Source organism: Hemicordylus capensis, chromosome 5 (assembly GCF_027244095.1).
Source record: "Hemicordylus capensis ecotype Gifberg chromosome 5, rHemCap1.1.pri, whole genome shotgun sequence".
Classification (NCBI taxonomy): domain Eukaryota; kingdom Metazoa; phylum Chordata; class Lepidosauria; order Squamata; family Cordylidae; genus Hemicordylus; species Hemicordylus capensis.
Window position 1 is genome coordinate 250,465,614 of NC_069661.1, and position 24,721 is coordinate 250,490,334.

Genomic DNA, 24,721 nt, shown 5'->3' on the forward strand with positions numbered 1-24,721 from the left:
CTCCTTGCCAAGAAGCAAAATAAAAAAACACTAGCTAAATACAACTGAGAATTTTCTCAGTTTCTTAACTAATTGGTCCTAGCCCAGTCAGCCTCAAAATAGCTCTCTTCTGCCATTCACCACTCAGAGAAAGTCTCAGTACTTACAGTTCTCTGTTACCTCTGCCTTTCCCTACCTGGATATTTTCAGCCAAGCAAGAGGGTGGTGCAGGACCACCAAGCAGCTGAGATGCACTCAAAGCCATCTGTATATTTATCATGCTTCAGTATGACTGTCAAGAACTGCCTGCATTTGTGTGGATCCTGTTAAAGACTACAGTTATTTGCAGTGTTGCACATCTTTAGCCCTCTTCAGGATTCAGGAATAAAGGGGATGCCGCACTTGGATACAGCAACCCAAGAAAACTGCCAGAAGTCCTGCCCACTAGTGCTAATGTGTTGAGAAGAATCACCCTCTCTGTGCTCTCCACACTTACACTAGTTGTCTGAAGAGACAAATGTCCCAGCCTCCTGATCACAGGAACAGCCACCGTCATACTTATGGACATTTGCCACTTCAGACAAATTATTTGAACTGTAGATCAAATGGCCTGGACTTCTACTTTCCATCTCAAGGAGAAACAATGTGTGACCCAGTAGATATTCACCCCCTTTTTCCTGGAATGTTCTGGGCACTCAAGTATATGCTCTTATTTTGTGTCCTTGCATGAACAGAGACCACAGAAAAGAAACTCCTTTAATTTTAGATCTGCTTCCATCTCTAATCAGATATATCCTCTAATGCAAAAGGCATGTAGAATGCATGACCAAAGAGTCTGAATTATGACCCCAGTCTCCATCATGGGTAGTTTCCGGTCAAGTTTCTGGTACATGATGATTTGACAAAAGGATAGACAATGGGGAAACCTGAAGGTCCACAGATGACTATCTTTAATGGCTTGTAATGCAAAAACAGTTTACTGAATGGGATTTGCCAAAATTAGGAAACAAAGAATCATTCCAATGACACCAACACCCACCAAGATTCCACCAAATGGCTTTACTTTGTACTTACATCTTATCCTGACCAGCCCCCACTCTCAGTGTCAGCCTGGGAATCACAGGAGATGGCGCAGGAACAACGGGTTCAACTTTGATCTGCTAAAGGGAACACATTTGACAGTTAGGCGTGCTGCATCTTCTAAAGAAAAAAATTAGCACTGACTGTGTGGCGCTATATAGGAAGTTATAAACTTCACCACAGAACAGATTCCATAGAACAGATTCCAGTTAAAAGGACAGAACGGTATCTGGGAGGATTACAACATCCCAATTTACTACCTACCACAGCATAGTCTGGCATGAGAGTTACAAGGTGAAGTCCAAGTTACCAGCAATTCCAAGTTAAAGCAATAGCAATTAAAACAACCACCACCAAAAAAACCCCATTAAGTACAGCGGATCATCACGGATTACTTAGTTTTTAGTTATTTAGATGGTGATATCTAAAGCTGTATATTCAGATATTAACATACAACTAAAAATATATGGGGAAAGCAACCTGGCTAGAGAACAGGAGTGCAACTCCAAACTGTCACAAGCTGCAATGCTAAAGATGGATGCCTGGAGACTAGGTGCACCTTTTGCGTGCTTTAAAGGAGAAAAAACACATCAAATTCTTAGTGATTCAAAATTAAAGAGCCACAATGCTGGAGTAATACTAGGAATTTGGGACAGCAGAAGAGCATTTACAGTGGATTACTAAGCTTCCCAAATCACCAAAGAGGCAAAGTCCAGCAATATAAGACTCCTTTGTAGCTAACTAAAAATACATTGTCAGTGGATTTGTCCAGTTTTATGTATAAGCAATACTTCTTTCACCTGAACTAATACTAGTAGTCATATAAGCCCCTTATTGCCATGTGCTGCTTTTTTTTGTGTGTGTGTGCTAATCTTCAGGGATTTAGCTTCTTTGCCACATACCTCAGGGCACCAACTGATAAAGCTCCAACTCTCCGTTTTTCCAGGACACCAGCAGAGCAGCCTTGCAAAAAATGAAAATCACTCAAGAGATTTAAAGGGGGAAAATTTATTTTCAAAATCCTGACTTGCAGCAAAGAGGTGGACTTTCCCCCTGCTTTTTTTTTAAAATGCTTATCTGTCAAGATCAGTTTAAATTTTAATTCTATCTAGGGACTCTTTCATGCAGTCTAGCTTTAAAGTTTATCTTTTGACAGGGACTTTTCACCAAGGTAACAGGAAGCTTTGTCAATGTAATCTGCTCGAGCTTATATTGCTTTCCCTATAATACAATATATTTTAGGACTATAAAAGAATAGACTTTTAATAGGTTATATGGCTGCATTAGAGTCCTAATGTTATGCTGAGTTCTAAAAATCAGGAGACAAAAAACTAGACAATAATTAGTTATATGGAATGGGAGGAGAGCAATGGTTTCAACACTAAAGTGATAAAGCTGGTGAGAAATAATTTCTACAGATATAAGTGCATGATTGTTAAGCTTATATAGTGAGGAACACTCAGGGTAAAACATCTCATGTCCTCAAAACCAGGGGAATCACAACCTCAATTTGTACATGTGAACAAGGCTCATTAATGCCATGCTGAAAACACCTAGCAATCTCATAGGAAACCACATAATTTTAATTTCTAATGATCTCTCTGGGTTTAAAGGTCATTTTTCACATTATGATTTCATCCCACCCACCCCTGCAATTCTGGCATGGTGAAATGATCGCCTGAATGATTCACTGAGGCTGTTCTCATACACAGGCCAATCCCGGCTAGGGAAGCCCAGTTTGGATTAGGCGACATATGAGAACTGCCAAGATTGGGCCCGATCGATGGGGCAGCACTGCCTAGCCTGGCTTTTAGCCTGGGTAAAGGGCATGAGCGTGCCCTTAACACAGGCTCTGCGGTCACAGAGATGGGCACCTAGAGTACCTGTCTCCAGGGGGAATCCCCCAATCCGCTGTGCGTGGTGCATTGTGGGAGAGCCGGAGGCTGGGACGCGTCAACCGAGCCTTCAGTGCTCCATGCTGCCTGGTGCATCAGCAGATCATCTGGGAGTGCAGTCCATGCTCCCAGCAACATTTACTGGATCACATGGGGAGAAAGTAAAGTCTTGCAGCCTTCTTCCCCTGTCCTCCTGAATGGTCATGTGAACACCCTTACTAGGTGTTAAGATTGCAGAGATTCATTATGTGTTAAGACTAGGGAGGAGAGCTGGTCTTGTGGTAGCAAGCATGGTTTGTGCCTTTTGTTAAGCAGGGGTCCACCTTGGTTTGAATTTGGATGGGACCTGAAACGTGAGTGCTATAAGATATCCCCCTTAGGGAATGGGGCCATAGATCAGTGAAAGAGCATCTGCAGGCTTGCATGCAGAAGCTCCCAGGTTCGCTTCCTGGCATCTTCAGGTAGGGCTGGAAGGATGCCTGTCTGTGTAGACAATTCTGAGCTAGATGGACGAATGGTCTGACTTGATATAAGGCAGCTAGCCTTTGACCTTATGAATCTGTTTTATGAAGAATTGACCATCTGCCTTACACAGAGTCATTGGGCCACCAAATCCAGGATTGTCTACTCTACTCTGGCTGGCAGGAGCTTTCCAATGTCTCAGGAAGAGGCAACTTACAATCCATAAATGGTTGCATCTGCCCTAATATTAGAGAGACTTTTAACCAGTGTCCGCACAAATTTTTTTCATCTGTGCGTGGAATGAGTTTTGTTCTGGGCGACAGTATCAAGGCAGTGTGTGTGCACATATATTCAGAATAGGGCCTTCTTGATTCATCCTGAGTGGGATCTAAAATTAGCTGAGCAGACATCAAAATTTTTTGTGTGCACACATACATGCACACACCTTAGAGGGAACACTGGTTTTAACTGGATGTATGTGGGAATACAGCTGGGATCTTCTGCAAGCAAAGCATTGCTCTATCACTAAGTAATGGATTTCCCCCTCCAAAACTTTAATATATGAGAGAGATGAATCTACTGCCCATTATAATAGGTCTAATGGCACTGCAGAAGGGGTCTATTTATGAAATCAACATGCAGAAACCAACATGAATACTGTTTTGCACATGTTTCTAAGATACAGTGCTAGACAAACTGACTGCCACGCAGGAAAGATAAGAGTACAGTAATACAGATCTTGCTTGCATTCGTCCTATATGAAAACCTCGCTTCTCCACTGCCTCTTCCGACATTTAGATTGTAAGCTCCTTGTGGCAGGGACCAGTCTTTTTGCTAATGGCACTCCATAGCATGCTATATAAGTTGATGGAGTTAATAACAGAGAGGAAAGCCATGGTGAGGTGGATCTGCCCCAGGAGCATGTGCCCTGGGATCAAGGGGCAGGTGCTAGTAGCTTTAGCTGTAGAAAGTTCTGAATGATATTCTGTACAGGTGCAATACCCTACATGGGTCTGCACATGTCATAGTAATTTCTGCGTCTCAATAGTACACATACATTATTTTATACTCCCTCATGTTTTAAAAGCAGTATTAGGGCTGGTGGAGTGCTAGAGGAGAAGTGGTAGAACTGAAAACTGCAGGAAATGTGTGGGCTTTGGGATTTGCTATTCTGTACTTTCATTCTTGGTATCTCTATTTCAAAACTGCAGATCTCTTTGGATGTATGTTGTTTCCCAAGATACTGTCTCAGAACTCTGGCAATCTGTTTTTTGGTGTGGCTTTGGCATACTTCTGCTGTGGGAAGGAGAGAGGAGCATGAAGGGCCCCTTCCCCAGGACCAAGGGCTTACCTTTTCATGTTTGTGTTTCTCTTTCTCTTTCTCCTTCTTCTCCCTCTCCTTCTTCTCTTTCTCCTTCTCCTTCTTCTCTTTCTCCTTCTCCTTCTCCCTCTCTTTCTTCTTCTTCTTCTCCTTCTTCTCCTTCTTCTTCTCCTTGGGCTTCTCTTTCTCCTCAAAGAGCTTCTCGGGCAGCATTGCTGAGAGGGGTGGCAGCATTGATGGGAGTTTCAGGGCAGCTGGGGTGCTGAACAAGGGCAAGCTGAGGTCTTTGAGAGGCATAACAAGAGGTGCTGATGAGGCTTTCATCTTTTCTTTATTTTTATCTTTAATTTTTTCTTTGTCTTTCTTCTCTTTATCCTTCTTGCCTTTCTCTTTATCTTTCTTCTTATCTTTATGCTTCTCACGCTCCTTTTTGGTACTGCCATCTTTTAGCTTCACTTTTGTGTCGTCATCAAAATCTTTCATTTTGAACTTGTAGGGATCTAAATCATCATCTCTGATTAGATCTTTCCACTGGAATTTTGCTTCTTTGCCTCCATCCTTGTCTTTATCCTTGTCCTTGTTCTTCTCCTTGTTCTTCTCTTTATTCTTCTCTTTGTCCTTTTGCTTCTCTTTCTTTTTCATTTTTGTTTTCAGCTCTTTCTTCAGTTTCTTCTTCACTTCTGCTGAGGCGGCCAGCTTAGTTTTCTCTTCATAAACTTTGAGCAGAGGCTCTGGAGTTGGTGGAGAAGCAGAAGGAGATGAAAAATAAGGGAAGTTTGCAGGTAGATTTGCAGGAGTAACCATATTTGCTTTCCGAATGACTTCGTCAATCGAGTCGTCCATTGTCCATGAAATGTCTGAACTTGACGTTCCACCAGAGGGAGGCACTGGGGTACCTCCGGCTTTATTTAAGCTGCTATTGGCTGAAACAGAAGCTTTAGGTGTTGTCGTCTCTGATACAGAGAGTCTTTTAGGGCTAGTAAAAACATCCCCCTCCGATTCTGAACCCGAGGAAAACTCAAACGGATCAGGATCTCGTTCGGCACATGCACGGGCAATTACGGCATCAATGGAATCATCAATTGTCTTGTCAGTTACAGCTACTTTCTTTGCTGGATTCTCAATGTTTGGTTTCGCAGGGTCAGCTGGGGGTGGCCCTGGTTTTACCTGGATATTCTCTTTCCCCATCTTTTCACTTAATGCTGCTAAGGGGGTTCTGCTTGGTGTCTCTTGCTTCACTGCTACTTGAGGAACATGAGCTGGAACTTTTGGACTCTTCGGGCTTCTGGGGCTCTTGCCTCGGCCAGGCGATTTCTTCTCTTTGGTTCCAGTTTTTGGTGAGCGAATGGGACTACCAACAGCCACTGGAGATGGAGAAACTTTTGGCAGTTTAGTTTTCTGCCCTGGAGAACTTGTTTTCACCTTGGATTTAGGTGCAAATACTTTTGATTCCAAAGGTTTAGGAACTGGCAACTGTGATTTTGCTATGGGAGCCAGTATGGGTGGTTCTGGAGAGGGAGGAACCAGATCAGCATTATCCTGAACACAAACTGGAGAGAGCATCGGTGGCACTTTCTGGGTATTTATGGAACTGAGAGGCTCACGTGGCTCCACCATCACATCCACAGCATCTCCTTTCACACCAGATAGTTTTGGTCGCTTCATAGCAGGCATTTCCTCAGCTTCGGGGCTTTCTAGCGGCCTCTTACTCAGGTAATTTTCATCATTAACAGCCTCATCTTCTTCCATTTCTCCTTCTTCCTCCAAAGGAACTTGCATAGCTTCTGCCGATGTTCCTCCATCAGTTGGTACCTGCTCCTCTTCCTCTTCTGTCATAAGAAACAAGAAAAGGAAAAGTCATTGGCATACTTAAAATATTACTTTATAAAAAGAGGCCCCTAGAAACAAACCTACACAGACTAGATCAGTCATTAAAACAAATGGATTCACTAACGTATTTCACTAAAATGCTAAACATACATATTTAAACATTTTAAATTTGTTAACACAAGATTTTTTGCTTAATATTTATTTATACAAATTAAATTTCTTTCATACGTTTAGATGAACCCATTCTCAAATTGCGATCCATAGACTTTTGCCCATTCAGATTCAGATTACTTTATTTACGGTCAATGACCAAAAGAGACTTTTGCCCATTGACAACCTTTCACCCAATTTGCCTGGGCCGTACCACTCTAGAGCAGCGTCACCACCATGCTGGCATTCATCTGCTGTGCTAATTGGAGCCAACTGGAGATAGGGACGTGTCCTCCACCGTGGCTCCCTACTTGGTCCTTTGGGGCAAAGAATAAGACTGGAGAAGGAATGCTAGAATGCTAGGAGATCACATGAGCTAGAGATCTATAGTTTGAGCTAGAGATCTAAAGTTAGACTGATTTAGTTTAGCCAGCTGATAGTGGTCATCTGGCACACAACAGCTCCTGAAATGGGACAGCGTTTGTTCTTGTCCGGATGTGTAGTTTTAATATAGTAACATGGATCAATCCCAGGTTCTGGCTCTGCTACTGTTGCATTAACCCTGCATTTTCATTTAACCATATTGAAAATATCTGCTTCTTCCTGCATGACCTTAGCAATATTGGAAATGCCATGGCACTTGCCCCTCCTACAGCTCCAGTAACAACAGAAGATCTAGGACACATAAGACAACACGGTTCCTTCCCAGTGCATTGTCCCAGTTCCTGAGAAGTGTGGGAAGAATGCTGGCATGTGAAGGAGCTGTACCACGAGTTCCTCCCATGTAGCCTAGATCTTCTGACATTACAAGATTGACACTGGTGGGGCATATCTTGCAGCAGCTCCCCATATTACTAAGGTAATGTCAGAAGAGCCCCCTATTTACCTTCTTTTACTGAGGTCCTTTTGAAGCTTGGCAAATATAATGAACTGAAGAACTCCAGGATAAAAGCAACTGGTAGATGCTGCCGGTAACAAAGATTCAGGAATATTTAACTTCTCCCCCACCTGACAGAGCATGCAATTTTGTTATTTTAAACACACTCCTTAAAAAAAAAATAGGAGCAACATTAAATTCTGAACTGTGCAAGGTCTTTCTTTATTCTGAATCCAACTTAAAGAATCTCATTTGGAAGAGTTGCTTTCCAGGCCCTGGGAGGAGATGTTTCTTTCCTCAAAAAATGTGTCAATGCCCCAATTTAGAAGAGCGGAGTCAAGGGCCTTGGGCCGAAGCGTGAATTTGTGCCAACATCACAAATTAAGTAAAACGAGCTAACAAGTCGAGCTTTTGCCAAGGCCCAGAGGATTTACAGCAGACAGTCCAGAGCAGAGACTTTGCCTGAGGATAAAGCCTTGGCCTTCTATGAAAAGCAGAAAGTGTTAGGAAGTTCAGTTTTGCTTGGATGGACATGCACATTTCTGTCTCATGGGGGGTAGAACCTAAAATTCAGCAAAAGGAAATCACTGTTGACTGAGTCAGGACTGGATGGAAACAGACCTAGCTGTCAGTCTCAGTGCTGCAGGTGCCACAAATCTCGGTCCATTGCTATCTGATCTATTATGGAAATTAAATATACTATAATGTCCCCTATAATGGCATGGATCTAAGAAGAAGTTAGTGGTGCAAAAAATATTCCAAATTACTCGGCAACAGCCTCAGCATTCATGGAGGACATATCTATCAATGGCTTCTAGTCTTGATGGATGTGTGTGACCTTCAGGTTAGGGACAGGTTGCTTCTGTATGTAAGAGCAACAGCAGGAGAGGGGGCATGCCTTCATACACCGATTGTGGCTTCCCAGAGGCATCTAGTGGATCATGGTGGCTATTTGCTCCTTGGTCTCCATCACAGCTTTTAGAAAGAGTGTAAAATCTTGGCTTTTTGCACAGGCATTTATTTGATTCTCTGCTGCTGCTCTTTATACTCTGTATTGCTTTTATGCTTTTGTTTTAAATTTTTAATCAGATTTGTTTAATATTTCCACTTAATATTTTAATTGTGTCTTTTTTACCATCTTGTGTTTAAATTTTTGCTGTAAACCGCCTTGGGATTGTTTTAATGAAAGGCGGTATATAAACTTAACAATAAATAAATAAAAATAAAATAAATGGTGGGAAACAGGATGCTGGACTAGAGAGGCTTTGGCGCGATCCAGCAGGGGTCTCCCAGCAGTTCTTAAGTTAAAGACCCCAGCCCAGACTGAAAAAAACCACAACCTTAATCCTTAGCTCCCCACATCAAATTACAAAGGGCACAAAAATCAATTTCCCCTCTCCGACCCCCAGAAATCAGTTTTGTTAGCATCAAGAAGCATTGTGACATAGCTGTCCTTTCCCACCACCCATAGGTGATGGCTGTCCATTAAGCATTATAGCATATTCTTTAAGAGGTGATAAAATGAAGAGAATTAATATGAGCATTTCTTTATTTTTATGGATTTCTGCACTACCCTTCAATGATGTTCTTATGGAGTTTACAAAAAAGGTTTATAGAGCAGTAAGTATTTCCCTTGAGATCCTCTGAAAAGGCTCCGCCTCATGTGCTGATGCCTTTAAAATTTGGTTGGTTGATGTGTGGGACAGGGCCTTTTAGTAGCCCCTTCCTGGCTATGGAATGCCTTCTCCTGAGATGCCCATATTGCTTCACCCCCCCGCCCGATTTCCTGGGGTTTGGTAAAGAGGGGTTTGTTCCACTGGGCGTGGCATGGGCTGGGAGCTTTGAGTCAGATCCCTCTTTCTGAGAGGTTACTATGTTTTATTGTGCACTTTAGTTATTTTATTGCATCTGCGTTGTTTATGCTGTAAATTACATAGGAAGGAAGGGCACAATATATAATAGAACCAATAAGCTAACAAAAGCAGTAGTTGAAAGGATTTAACAAGCAATTTAACAGGCCTGGGAGAATTAAAAAAGAATTAAAAACCACAGTGTGCTTGCCAGGCGAGTCTAACTAGGGAGAGAATTCCACAGACAGTGCCACAAACAAGGCTCTTTCCAGCTGTCTGACTTCAGTATATTCATATTAAATCCTGACCCCAGCCTGAGGTCTAGTTCTCATAAGAGGAGGTGAACCTGTTTCTGGCTAGGACATTCCAGATGAAAGGCGAGGATACATATGATTGAATGCTCCTTATTAGAAGAAGAAGAAATGTTCCCCATGCACACAGAATGAAATGTCAGGATTTTTTAAAAAAAACATTTAATTTGTTTTTATCTTATGATTGTTTTATTTATCTTGTGAAATTTTAATTTTTGAACTCTATTTTGCATTTGTTAAGTTTTAACTCTGTATACTACCTAGAGATGCACATATCAGGTGGTACAAAAATATGCTAGACAGATAGATAGATAGATAGATAGATAGATAGATAGATTAAAAAAATAAAAGCTAGACTAGAATGCATTTCCCCAACATGCTAGTTTTCAATGTGCATATCAATTTATCTATCTAATCTATCTATCTCAGGAGCTTTGAATTATATGAGTAAAGAGAACACACTTTTTAAAAAATTGTGCTTGAGGCAGTGAAGACTTCCACAAGTATGCATGCCTCAGGGAGGCGCACTAGAACTGGCAAAGCATGTGCTAGAGAGAGAAAGAGTGATGGGCATCATGCACAGAAGAAAGAGAGGAACACAGCACAACACACACACACAATGAGAAAGGGAGGGAAAGACAATACATGTGGGAGGCAAACATGGGCAGCACAGGGACACAAAAGATGCGGCAGCATGAGAGAAAGGGGAGAGATGGGCAGTGAGCACACCCGGCCTGGAATCTGCTGCTGATCTCCAGTAATAGCAATGGATGAACTACAGAAATGCTGCTATTTGGGTGATCAAAGTACTTCCTGTGTACATTATCTCAGTAATCCCTATAAAAACCTTGCATGGCAGGCCAGGAGTGTTGTTTGGTTTTTGTCCTTGCCATCTTCATCATCATCATCATCATCATCATCATCATCATCAAATATTTATATTCTACTTTCCAACAAAGTTCACATAGAATAAGAAATAAGATGATTCCATGTCACAATTTAAAAAGAAACACACGGTAGACAAGAGCAACAGCCATTGGGGTTGGACAGGGACAGTTACTCTCCTCCTCCTCCAGATATGAGTCACCACTTTACCCCATCATGTAGATGGCGGAAGAAATGCTGAGAATAAGTGGCTTGACTAAAGTGAATTCCTGGCTGAAGTAAGATTAAAAAACCAAAAAACCTAGAGAGCATAAAACTAGAAGGGGGAAATCTAGAGGAAAAAATGAGAGAACCAGAATGGAAAGGGGAGCGGGAACTGAGAATTGCTTGGGATGCATGTAGAGCATGAATGCTCCCCGCCACCCGCCCACCAAAACACCTTTTCATGCTACCTTCTTAAAATAGAAGATAGGTAAAAATATTGGGAGGCGTAGGCAAAGTGAGGCTCTCCAGATGTTGGTGAACTACAGCTCCCAACAGCCGCAGCCACAATTCATTCCAGCTGGGGATGATGGGAGTTGTAATTCATGCAGCATCTGAAGAGCCACACCCTGCTTACCCCTGTTCTATGGGGGTATCAAAAAATATTAAGCCTTCTCCTTCTGGCATCATTCCAGTCCCCCATAAAGTCCCCCCACCAAACTGTGGTGCAATCGGAGGACGTCTCCTCTTAGGGAGGCTGCCACCTCCCCCCCACCAAAGGGACTTAGAAGAGGCCTCAGAATCCAAACTGTAAAGCTGAGCAGGTTTGCAACAGTCCCTCTCCCCACTCTCCTGCCTCACCTGCACCTCAGCAGTAAATCAGGCTCCTTGGACCAAAGAACGCCTTAAAATATATGCACCACATTCCTTGTTTAAACATATTTCATCTTTCCCCCGTTAAAAATGAAATTATTAGCAAAGACAAGGTAATTAGGCAGTGACAACTTGCACGCGGCAACCAATCAATAACAGGAGTATATTAAGCAGGCTGACAATCGCGTGACGCTGATGGGTTATAAATGGCTCAGGAGTGACCTGTGAAAACACAGCGTTTCCCTAACATTCTGCGCAATAAAAAAAAGAGAGAGGGAGAGAGCCCTAAAATGCTATATAAGCAAGCTAACCTGAAATGACACCTAGTATTATAAATGGCCTAATCTATATGTTAATATGGCTGTATCACATAACTGCAGCAAGACTAAGATAACAATATGACTTTGGGGTTTCTATGGCTACCATCCTGGGCGAATGCGCCAGAAAGTGTCTCACTGCTGACACCACACAAGCTTTCCGAGGGCTTCTCTTTGGTTATTTATGATATGATTTATGATAACGACAACATCTCCCATTTTCTCCCCTCGTCAGATACAATAAATTGCCATCGTTAATCACCGCTCTTGGTTTGGGCCCGATTACAATAGTATAATAGGGGCACAGCTATGGTAATAGTGTGCATTAAGGTGAGATTTCTCACACCCGCTCGTTCCTGATAAAAGAAATATGAATCCAGAGATCATCCGAGACAATGTCACTATCTGGAGTATTTCAATAATCTTCCTTTCAAGTGCTTTTGGATCAGAATTTCTGAGCCATCTGAGATTTTCAACTGATCCTCTGACAAAAGGTCATATTTTATGATCTAAATAATGGAAATCCATGCAGTATTTGTGTTCCACACTTCTCAAGAGTCTTGCCAGTGGAGGGTATGTATATCTGTATGAGAATGTTAAAGACACATTTTTCTTGAAGTGAAGCAGACGGTCAGCTTTTCCACTCTGTCCTTACATATTTAAACTTGGAGCAGGGGGAGGCAATATTTTTCACACTAGCAAGAAGAATGATGTATCTTATTTAAAAAACAATCACCAAATTCTCTCATTTAAACACACACATACCAAGACACACAAATACCAAACAGTAGGGCTATGCATGGGCCGAATTACTGACCTGATCCCAATAACAATCCAGGCCATTCTTGCATCATGATATAGGGGATGGTCTGGATCACATCAAGCCGATAAACAGTACTGGTTCAATGCACTGGGATGCGTGAAGACTTAACTTTTAATGAAAATCTGGATTCTCTGGAGAAACTTTGGTGGCATTTCAAATTGCCACCTTCCCTTTGCTGATCTCACTCTAGAATGCACCAGAAAAGGAAGCAACATCATGATATTGTGTCCATTTCCTGGTGCATTACTGGAGATGGGGGATTGGATGCGCCTTGTAACTACTACCCCACCCCCACCATTATATCACTCTCTGCCCCAGTGCATTCTAAGGGATTCTCTAGGGATTCCCTAGAGAATGGAAAGGGGCAATGTGAAACGTAACCACTGTGGCAGCCCAGAAGTCAGCTGATTCTTCAGAAAAGCTGTATCTCCATTACACCGCAAGCTTCCCCGCTGGCAATACCATTTGATACAATACTGGTACAATTCAGTATTGTATCAAATTATCTACTAATATCTTTCATCGGGATGGTTTCCGATGAAAAATGCCTCAAAAGGGCTTGCAGCTTGTGCCACCTCTGAGCCGATGCACAGCCCGTGATGCACAGCCCTATCTGGTAGTCAATCCATTCTGGTCTGGAGCATTCAGAGTGTTTCCCACCACACCTATTATTTGCCTGCAATGAAGTTGTGCTTCCTAACTTTCATTGTAGTCTTCCCTTGCACAGAAGTAATAGGGATGGCAGCGGAAGATTGGAACAAGCCACTCACCTTCTGAAATGGCCAAATCCCCATTCATTAGTGGAAAACACAGACATACCCAGATAACATCAGTGGAATTTGATGTGGAAATACAATATTACCAACATGTTGCAATCTGATTAGCGCCTTGTTTTAAGTCCACACCTAGGTCAAGTTCTCACTAAGTTGTTAACCTGTATGCCTTGGCTTTAGCAGTTCAGGGGGCCTCCCCACATGATCAAACACTCTTCCATGCAAGAACAACAAAATCCCCAAACACAGAAACTAGAATGTCAGGAAGAAGGCTGGACTAAATGCTCCTCTTTGATGTTGGTATTTCTACGTAGATATGGGACTGGTTGTCCCAACGATGTATTTTGATATATAGGGATGTGCTAGCCGATGAAGGCAAGGTCACTTGCAATATCACCCCACTCCAAAAGACCCTATCTGCACCCTCAGCAGGCTTCTTGCAAATTTCCCACATCACGGTAGGAAATGTGGGCTTAAAAGGGCAACATTCCTTCCCACCTGCTTCTATAGTAGGTTGTTAATGTTCCACTCTCATTAGAAATTCTTGTTCAAAGCCAATTTCAGAAAGCATGGTGAGAGAGGCAGTGTGAAAGCCTAGATGGAAAGATATTAAAATTTGTGCAGCACACCCCTGCCAGGTGTTTCTACAAATTGGCAGCACAAGACAAATTGCTTATGTGCACATACAAGTTGCTGTGCTTCCACTAATATAACAAGGCGGCACTTAAAAAAAACCTATCAATACAGGTGCTTAGCTTCTGGCACATTGCATCAGAGGAAGGTATTCATTGCTCAATTAGCCAAGTATCTTTTGGCACAGGGTAGACTAGATCTAAGTTGGGCGAGATAATAAATGAGGCTACTTAAGTACTGCCCCTGCAGCTCTCTGGTTCTTATTGCTCAAACCTCAGTGGAACGTCAGAACTAGAACATCTTGAATGTTGTAGGTCCCTGACAGCAGTCAGAGGATTTATTGGGAGCCCAACACAGATTGCTCCAGTGGGGTAAAGAAGACAATTGATTATTAATATTTTTATCTATTTATGTGTCATTCTAGTCGAGTGCTACTGCATTCAGCTACTACTAAGCACATGGCAAAGGACATACATACAAACACATACCCAAGATTTTCCTAGGCTGCCTCTGTGTCCCTCAACATTGGTTTTGAGCAGATATTTCTACTGTGCACTGAACTGGGAGTTAAGCCGCAGAGCATATCTGCACAGTGTCAGTTACTGTGCTAAAGAAAGCTTGTAAGTAGCCAGTGGCCTGGTGGCCAGAGGGAGGACTCACTTTCATTCCCACTTGAAATGCTGTGTCCAGTTCTGAAAAACACTGCACTGAGGAGAGCAGGCGATGGCGAGGGGTCTGGAGACCAAGTCCAATGAAAAACAGTTGAAGGAGCTACGGTGGTTTAGCCCAGAGAAGGGAAGATGAAGGGGAGATAGCCATCTTCAAATAGCTCAAGGGCTGTCACAGAGAAGGAGGCATATTTGTTCTCTGTTGCTCCTGAGGGCAGGGACAACTAATGGGCTGACATTACAAAGAAGCAGATTTAGGCTAGACATGAGGAGGAGTTTCCTTACTTTAAGAGCTGTTTGCCTTGTACAACTGTGAGCAATCCTTGCCTGGAGGTTTGCAAGCAGAGGCTGGATGGCCATCTGTCAAGGATGCAGTAACAGTTTTCTGTAATAAGCAGGGGCTGGACTAGAAAACCTCAAGATCACTTCTGACATTCTGTGAAGTTTTGTAGACTGAAAAGGCTGATTCCAGCTCTTGTAACCTATGTTAGGTTTTTAGTGAGACAGAAACAGCCTGGAATAGAGAGTGAATCAGTCTTTCACTCTCTATTCCAGGCTGTTTCTGGCTCACAAAAAACCTAACACAGATTGCAAGAGCAGGCAGGCTAGAAGAAAAAAAGTGGGCATGTTTTATATACATGCAAGACTCTGTTTAAAAAATGATGCTGTAATCAGTTATGCTAGTTTCTCCCTAGCCTTGCTTTTGCACGTGGAAAATGTTGCATTTCACCATCCTACAACAATTTATTTCCACCTAAACAGAAAGAGTTGGCTACTATATTGGGCAGCAGAGATATAGGAAGATGCTGAAAGGCATAATCTTGTACTGCATGGGAGGAGGCAATGGTAAACCCCTCCTGGATTCTACCAAAAGAAAACCACAGGGCTCTGCAAAATCGTCGGCATACTTTACCTTTATGGTAGCATAATTGCTATCCATCAGCAAGGAGGAATGGGAAACCCATCACTTCCTTCCAACTTGGGCACATGAACGCAAATAAGGGAGGATGTTCATAAGTTTCACTACAAAATGTGCACAGCAGTGGTGCAAAGAAAATATCCAACAGTCATTTGCTAGCCTACCTGCCTGCATATGACATATGCTATTTATTTATGACCTGGAAGAAACTTTAAAAGCTTCGCTTCCTAGTTATCTTGAGTATTCACCATAGGCAACCACACAAAACACGGTTTTCAAGTCTTAGGCATGGTACACAGAAAATACAGTTAGTGGAGAGTCTACATAGCTGGGTTGGCTTTGGTCATCAGCAATGCTGTTTGTGACCAGTGTTCCCTCTAAGGCGTGCACACATGCCTGTGCTCACAAATGTTTTTATGTCTGCTCAGTTAGTTTTAGATCCTGCTCAGGTTGAATCTGGAGGGTCCCACTCTGAATGCACGTGCGCACACAATGCCTTGATATTCCCGCCCAGAACAAAACTCATTCCGCACATAGATTAAAAAAAAAATCAGAGAGAACACTGCCTCCAACTCATTTATTGATATTTTATTTCAGGAAGTATCACCGTATTTATTGAATATATTTCCACACCTTTCTGTCACAAAAGCCTTCCAAGACTGCTGAGAATGATAATAAAAAACAGAAAACCACAAAAATGCATTATAAAAGAATCAAAGCAATCGGAACAGATAGCACAGCCAAAAAAGAAAAGTGGAACAGCTAGAACAAAACAAGTCAGTGACTGGCTGATGCCCTTCACCTGCACTATCCTAGAAGCCACATTTTTATTGCTCAATGGAAGACAAGCACCGAAGGAGCTTGGCAGGCCTCCCTAGGAAGGGCACTCCACAAGTGAGATGCCACCATGGAAAAGGCCCCCATGTCACATGACTACTTGCTGTACCTTCAGATGGCAATAAGACATGGAATAGGGCCTCTGATGTTGCTGAAAGAGTTCTGGTGGATATGGGAGGTGGCAACCCTTAAGATCCTGGAACATTCAAAATACTTGACGTGCTGAGCTTTGAGAGTCAGAGAGCTGGTCTTGTGGTAGCAAGCATGAATTGTCCACTTTGCTAAGCAGGATCTGCCCTGGATTGCATTTCAATGGGAGACTACATTTATGAGAACTGTAAGATATTCCCCTTAGGGGATGGGGCCACTCTGAGAAGGTTCCAAGTTCCCTCCCTGGCAGCTCCAGATAGGGCTGGGAGAGATTCCTGCCTGCAACCTTGGAGAAGCCACTGTCAGTCTGTGAAGACAATACTGAGCTAAATGGACCAAGGGACTTGGTATAAGGCAGCTTCCTATGTTCCTAGAAGCACCAATTTCCTCCTGTTGTTTCTGGGTGTCTCCACAGCCAAGTGAGAAGTGAAAATTTGACTCGGTTCCTCCCTTAAATTCTAGGAGACTTCAGAGAGGGGGAAGTGGCAGCTGCTTATTTTATGCCAGGCTTTGGCAATTGCAAGAATCTCTCTTGCTGCTTTCAGTTTTGCCCAATGCCAGGCATGACCTCACTGCTTCTTGCAAAATCAACTTGCAAAAAACTTTATTGCTCAGGAGTGACTCCAGCACCTGGTACAATGCGATAGTCTTGAGAGGAGGAGGTGGAGACAGTCTATCCCACCTGGCAGAAAGAAAGTGAGCTGCACAAGCTGGAACTTGGAAGAAGTTTTCTAAGTCTGCACTGGGTATCCAGCGATGGGGGGGTGGGATGTCACCAGATGTTTATGGTCACCACTGGGGACTTGGTGATGGTATTTATGGACCTTTGTGGTTCAAGCAAATAATGGCAATACTTTATATGGGTGTAGCTACATTAGTTCAAAATGGTTGATATGTGAACAGCCCGAAAATGCATTCTAAATTTGATTCTGGCACTCAGAACTTGGAAACATTTTTCCAGCCTTGACTATAGGCCCTCGTGTACATACAATCATATCTGTAAGTAACTGGGGAAAATAGCACACAAAATTAAACACAGCATAAATCAGCCTGTCTCTGTCAGAATGGTGGAAGCAAGAGACATCCCTGTCCCCCTACAATTTGTCAAGCTCAAGCTTTAAGAGCCTAGACCACAGCTCTGAAAAGAGAGAGCATTTTTTCCACTGTTTTTAATCACTTGGCAAGAAACTCAGCTCTTCTCTCTTCAAGTCTGACTCTGGCTGGCCTCTCCTTCACTGTGTTTTTTCTCCCTATCCATCCCCCATCAGGTGCCCCGATGACCAAAGAGCAGGGGAAATTATCAGGTAGTGTGATCTTCTCTGCAGTGACACAGTAGCACTTCTCAGGCGGCACTCAACAGCCATTTGAAACTGGAGAGGAGAGCCCTAGTCTCTGTCAGCTTCAAAACACTGCTGTCAGCACCCCTAGAAAAGGGCTACAAGAGCACCGGGCGATCATGCTGAGCAATAATTCTGTGGGTAGTTTTCTCACTCAAGCGAGCAGTGAAATTTAGAGGGCACGGGAAAAATTAAAACCACATCGACTCAAAAGGCCTCTCGCTGTTTATGATGACCTTACGTTTTGCAGATGAGGACCACGGAAACCTGCAAATTCTCCTTCCAGAACCTCATGCACTGCTGCAATTCCTTCAAACAAATCCTGCTTCTGAAGTCCGAGAACTGAGCAGGCTGGAGCTGCATGAAGGGGCCAAATTGTCAAGGTCCAGAGCCCCAAGAAGGCCCAGATTCTACAAACATGATCTGCTACAGCTATCACCTGATGTCAATCGATTAATTGACGATACTCAAGGAGAGGCACCACAGCAGCGAAGACCAAAGAGCAGAGAAAGAGTGGTACAAAGCCATTAGAGATCAGTTTTGCATTGTGTTGGATACACACTTTTCCCTGAGGTTTTACTGCCTTGAAATGCATCAGCACCTGTTTCTATAAACGAACAGTTTTGCACTATTTCTCTGCTTTTAAATCGATTGACTAAATCTGTATAAACATGCATGCAAGTAAAACAATAGTTTTAAAGCAAAAAAGTATACTCTGCTTTTAGATCACACACACTAGTCTCCAGAGGCGTATCTAGGGAAAATAGCGCCTAGGGCAAGCACTGAAATTGCGCCCCCTGGCCAAACATCTGACACCCATCTTTCAGATAACTTTACATTAATAACAGCTGAAAAATACAAGTCAAGCTCGTTAATCTTTTAATATTTCAAAAACTATTTAGCAGTGGACGTAGCCAGACCAAAAAATGCTGGAAAACTACAAATTTCAGTATGCTGGGGCTCATGAAATACCCAAATACTATGTGGAGGTGCACTTGGAAAACTGAACAGAAGTGTCTGTCTAATTCTGTACTATGCATTGTAGCATCACTATTACATAAGTTTTAAAAATAAATGGAGAATTTGAATTTTCCCAGATACTCTGAAAATAACGGATATGCAGAGTAAACTGTATCACTGCTTGGAATATATTCTAGTGTTTCATAAAGACAGTTAAAATGAGACAAAGAGAGCAAGAAACTCCCAGTGGGCCTTAATACTAAGGATTTCACACTGATTCAAAGACAAACTCACCATTATTAGCCATATTATTAAGACATCACATTTAACTCACTTATCACAAGAAGCAAAGTAAGAGCAAATCCTAGCTCCTAGATACAATCCTAGCTCATATGTTTCAGCTCAGTATTCACAAACCCTGATTCTCTGTACATAGTGCCAAACTAAATATGTGTACAATGACTTATATTATATTAAATTAATTTTTTTTACCTGTAGCCCCTTCAGGGGGCTTCCTAAAGGCCATGGGGGGGGTGTCTGCAAAGGTCCCACTCCCCGCTGGCCTCTAGGGCCTTACAGGGACCATTTGAGCATGTGAGGTGGCCAATTATAATTTTTTTTTTAATGGCCACTGAAAACAAAATGGCCACCGTGCATGCTCAAATGGCCTCTGCGTGTCCTGGCATGGCCTGGGCAGGCCATTTGAGCATGTGCAGTGGGCATTTTGTTTTCAGCAGCCATTTCTAATTTTTTTTTTTATTTTAGAAAATGGCGCCCCCTTCAAGTGGCGCCCGGGGCACATGCCCTGCCTGCCCTACCCCAGATACGCCCCTGCTAGTCTCACAAACAGTATAAACTTATTATTACTATCACTGTATTTATCTTAGAAGTATTCCCTGCTGTATGAAAGAGGTGGTGGGGAATACCTCTTATGATGCCTCTTCCTACCACCTGCAGTTTGTTTGTGTGTGCATACATGTGCACACACACACAATATTTCAGTCAAACATTTTAAAGCAGTTAGATTAAGCAATGATATTGAATGGAACAAAACAACTGTGAAATAGGGCTTCACATAATTAACCTTCGTGGACCTCCTTAAGACAAGATACCTCAAGTTTAACAAAAATGGGCAACCCAGTCAAGCACCTCATGTTTAGGAATTGACAGACTGAAGATGTATTTGGAAGCTACACAGATGCAGCTGGGTGCAATTCCCACATTCTTTCTTGTGCCTCCTGTTTAACATCCAAGCAGGAACTCACGCAAGCATGCCCCCACAGCTGTGATGCAGATCCAAATTTGCACAGCATGGGAATGGGGCAATAGGAGAGTACAGTATACACTTAGTTACTCTGTTCCATTTTGCTTGAGGAAATGGGTGATTTTTGAACTGCAAAGCTTGGATTGGCTTAACAACAACTCACTTAAAAAGAAAAAAGAACAGAGGCGTCCAAAATAGCAAGCAGGAGGAAAAAAAAATGTTTTTAAACTAGCCCTCTTCAACCTGAAGCAAGGCCTGGCCCAAATGACCTTGACAAAATACAGGGGAGCGGAGAAGGGGAGAGAAAGTACCTCAGGACCTGGGGCGCTAAAACTATTTTAGAATGAGCTTTGAATAATTGTCCTACAATATGAGTTTCCTGATTAATTGCTTAAGATAAGGTCTCCTTTTCCCTGCTGGCCTCCAGTGGCTCCCCTACTTCCCATAATCACTTGTGTCTCGTTTTTCTGCACGTTGGGAATGGCTAAGAGGGAAAGGGGGGGAAAAATGAGATACACAATTCCATTACTTGAGGATTAGCCAAAAGATAACCCCACGTATTCCATTACTGACCATTATTTGAGTAATTATGCAATCAAATTGAGTCAGTTTGAAAGATACCTTAATTGTTTTCCAAGGTTTGTTCAAGCTGTGTATCCAACTAAGTCAAGTTGCGCCAGTCCACAATACGAAACTACATTCAGATTGCCAAGGAGAAATTAAAAGCATTCTACTTTTTAGAAAGCTAATTAGGCCACTGAAGGGACCAGCTATATAACATAGGAAGGAAAGGATCTCATCTAAGCTTATGCCCCAATTCACCCAAGTTAGTGCACAGAATCTATTATAGACAGAAAAACTTCCAGATGTAGCTTTCCCATCTACATAACACAAAACTTACATTTGGCCACATTCAAGGAGAGAGAAGAACATGTTACCTGAAGCTAAACAAAACCTGGATCCAAAGCCAGGGAGTTGCGTGTGTGTGTGTCCCCTTGCATATGTCTTCAAGAATGGCTGCAATCCTGAGTACGCTTATTTGGAAGAGAAGCCCATTGACATCAATAGGATTTACTTCTGAATAAGTGCATTAAAGAATACAAGGTCTTAATATGAAATAGACAGATAGGGATGGGACACAAAGAGATCTAAGACAGATAGGATCCTTGCAAAATCTCAGGTTATGGATGGTAACATACGAAGAAGTTTTATTGTGCTGATTTCTAACATTTAGGCAGATATCTAGAAAAGTGCCCCCCCCCGAGCAAAAACAAAACAAAACTGTGTGCCTCCAGTTTAGCATAGAGAGAGAAAGAGAAAAAATAATTTGCTTTATATCAAAGATGTATACTCTCCCATACCTCTTCATATGCTATAATATCTGATCACCACCCTCCAGGAACATAACGTAAAGTGGGCCTATAACAAAGAAAGGATCCTCATGATGCTCTGAGGATTATGGAGACACTGTGAAGGGGGATGTGCATTTTCCATATAGGCCACTAGTTGTGTGTGCCTGTTTGTACACCCCCTCCACACACCCCTTTGGTTTGGACAAACTTCACAGTGCCTAGGAACTATGCATAGTGAGGAAGCCAGCTCAGTTTTCTGCCCTGCTCACCGGATAGGCCTGCCCACTACTGGACATCAGCTAATAGGCACAGCACTTACATAGGACCCATAGAAGTAAAATTGAGCATGTACAGGCCCTATGCAAACAGTATGCCATGTGTATAGGAAGAAAAAGAGAGAAAGCCAAGGTCAGGGAAGTTCATATGGATAAGCTCCAAAAGGAACCAACACTGACCTGAGACAAAAGTGTTTATCCTTTGTAATTTCTGATGCTGATTTAATATTGCAAAATGGTAAACTGCCTTGAATGCCAAGCCAGAAAAGTGGCATATAAATGTAGTTAGTAAACAAGTAAGTACTGTAATTTTGAATAGAAACACTGCAGTAAAGAAAAAAGGCTGAAAAACTGCAGAAACCCAGCAGACATGCCGCGTCAGTGTAAACGCTACAGTTAGAGGGGGGACATCCAGCATTATTTTTTCAGTTGTGTTCTTAAAATTTTACTACAGCTTGATCCTGAATTCTAGCATAAACGCCACATCGACATAAATGACTTTTAATAACAGACCCGCCATGGCCTTTCTACCCAAAATTATGGTAAGTAAATAAATGTCCTGGAGGACTTCAAGGTAGGACAGGAGTCCCCAGTGGGTGAGATTGGAAGGCCATGATCTCATTCTCCCACCATGCCTAGTCTCTATGAGCTGCAAAGTTTGTCCAAACTACCCCATACCCTACTGGCCCTGTCTGTGGTGGAACAAAGCTGAATTTCTTTTTGTTGCCTTCACTCAGAAATACATTTACTCTCAAAACTCTTCACAAGAGCTTGTCGGGTTCATTTCCCACTTCATACATCCTATTTATTGGCCCCCAAGATAATCACACAAAAAGTCTTTGTTTCAAATGCCTCCAGAACTGTTCTCAATATTTTATTGTTTGCTTGCTATATCTTGGATCATCAGTCCAAGATATTATCTGGACTTCCAACTACGTTTTTTGTTTTAATTAAGCAACTGTCTGGCTTTGACATTATTAAGGCTTTTTAAATTTAGATTTATAGCCTACCCCATGCTATAAGCCTCTGGGTGGGCAAAATCTCCTTATTTAACCTATCCTCAAAACATCCCTGCAAGGTAAGTTGAGATCCCCCCCACCATTGTACAGATGGGGAACTGAAGATTGAGATAAGGGTCTTGCGCAAAGCCACCCAGTGAGTAGACAGCTGAGAGTGTATTAATTAACTGATTGAAATATATATTACCAAATCTCAACAGAAGATGATTATTTTTGAAGGCATTCAATAAAAAACACCACCCTGGTTTGACTAAACAATAGAGAGAAATCACTTTGTAGTTGGAAAAACACCTTTAATGCATTGCCTCAATCAAGAGATGTGGGCAGATAATATACAGACAGGGTTTTTAAAAAGAAAAACACGATAAAGGGACCTATGAATTGAAATACTTTTGCACCTTGCATAGGACTTGTGCCCTAAAAACATGTTAAGAGTCTAGGAATTTAGACTCCTTACCTAGATTCCTATCTGGATTCATCTAGGAATCTGAAATATTTCTTCAGCCCCATTTACAACATTCATTATTTACTGGCCACTTTGTGGGTGGGTCTGATGCATATGGCCCCATACCTATACATTGAAGTGAAGCCAACTTGACAGAAAACAAACCAAGAAGATGCTGCTGCTGCAGGCTAAGTAGTTTACGTTCCCAAGCACAGCCTTGCCCCTTACTGTGCTCAGTGTTCCTATCTCGTGGTTACAACAGGCTCAGGCAAATTCTTCCCTTGTTTCCTCCTATGGCTGGGCAGAACACCAAGCAAAGAACGCCCTCCCAGAAGCTTTACGACATCTCCCAGACAACTAGACCTTTCCATTTCTAGTTGCCCAGCCTCCTCCAATCTATCCAAGCTCCTTTCAAGCCCCAACCCACAAGCCTTGGCTACTGGTTCCTCCCACCAAAGGCATGGTGCCTGGTCTTGGAGGCCTAAGAATTTCTTTTTCCATTGTCATTCCACAACTAGGCCCTGGGACATCATCTTGGCACTGTCTCTGCGGCGTAAATCTGCTCATGTCAACTTTTTCTGAAGCCTTGAATCAGTTTCAGCACTCCTCTCCACCATCCCAATTATAACTCTGTCAACATTTAAGTACTTTGTCAACATTTCCATTCTACAGATAGGGGAGGACATCAGCACTAAAGCATCTGGAAGTTGTAGAAGACAGTGCTGGACCTGAACCCCTGCTCAGCCATGAAGCTCACTGAGGAATGATCCCATGCTAGTTACCCTCTCTCAGCCTAACCTATCTTGCAGAGTTATTCTGAGGATAAAATCCCACACATGCCACTCTGAGCTCCACAGATGAGGGATGGGAGAAAAGTGTGCTAGCTAAATATACATAGCTTAACATGCCCCCTAAACACCATGGGCCAGGATTCCAAAGACAACTTTTTGTTTGAGCGAAGTACTTTTGTGTGCAAAAGCCGGGGAGGAGGCGTTGCCAAAGGCTCCTTCTGCGAGTAGCCCCCAATGCCTCATGCAAAGCCACTCTGGAAGGCTCTCCTGTCATTTGGGTGGGTGGGTGTGGCACTGGAAAAGGGAGGCTTAGTTGCCTTCCATGTGCACAAGGTAGACCCACACAACCATTTGGGTCATGGGCCACATCTTTATTGTGCAACAAAAATGTAAATTATAAAATTAACGCCCCCCCCAATCAGTAATTAACCGCCCAGAGCCTCTGGATGGAGCAGTTTATAAAGTAATAAATAATAACAACAACAGATTCCCAGTGCTGCAGAGAGAGTACTGAATGAACAGTCTCCTGAGACACACATAAGATTTTACCCATGCATTCTACATTTAAAAAAAAACACACCACCAAAACTTTTATAACTATTATTTTTGCATCCTTCTTGAATGTATCAAAGGGTTATTGAGGGTGGGTGGAAAGAGGAAAAG

The 24,721-nt window shown here is 42.5% G+C and overlaps 1 protein-coding gene across 2 annotated transcripts in view; it reads right to left on the reverse strand.

The window, feature by feature from the left end:
• TAF3 (TATA-box binding protein associated factor 3) overlaps positions 1-24,721 on the reverse strand; it is a 193,568-nt gene that overhangs the window by 46,753 nt on the left and 122,094 nt on the right. The window contains exons 3-4 of one of the 2 annotated variants that reach the window (XM_053254943.1): positions 4,768-6,566; positions 1,054-1,136 (exon numbers count right to left, since the gene is read on the reverse strand). In XM_053254943.1, the coding sequence (XP_053110918.1) occupies positions 1,054-1,136; positions 4,768-6,566 (1,882 nt within the window). Of the gene's footprint in view, positions 1-1,053; positions 1,140-4,767; positions 6,567-24,721 lie in introns of both variants that reach the window. The other variant, XM_053254942.1, reaches the window with a different exon arrangement.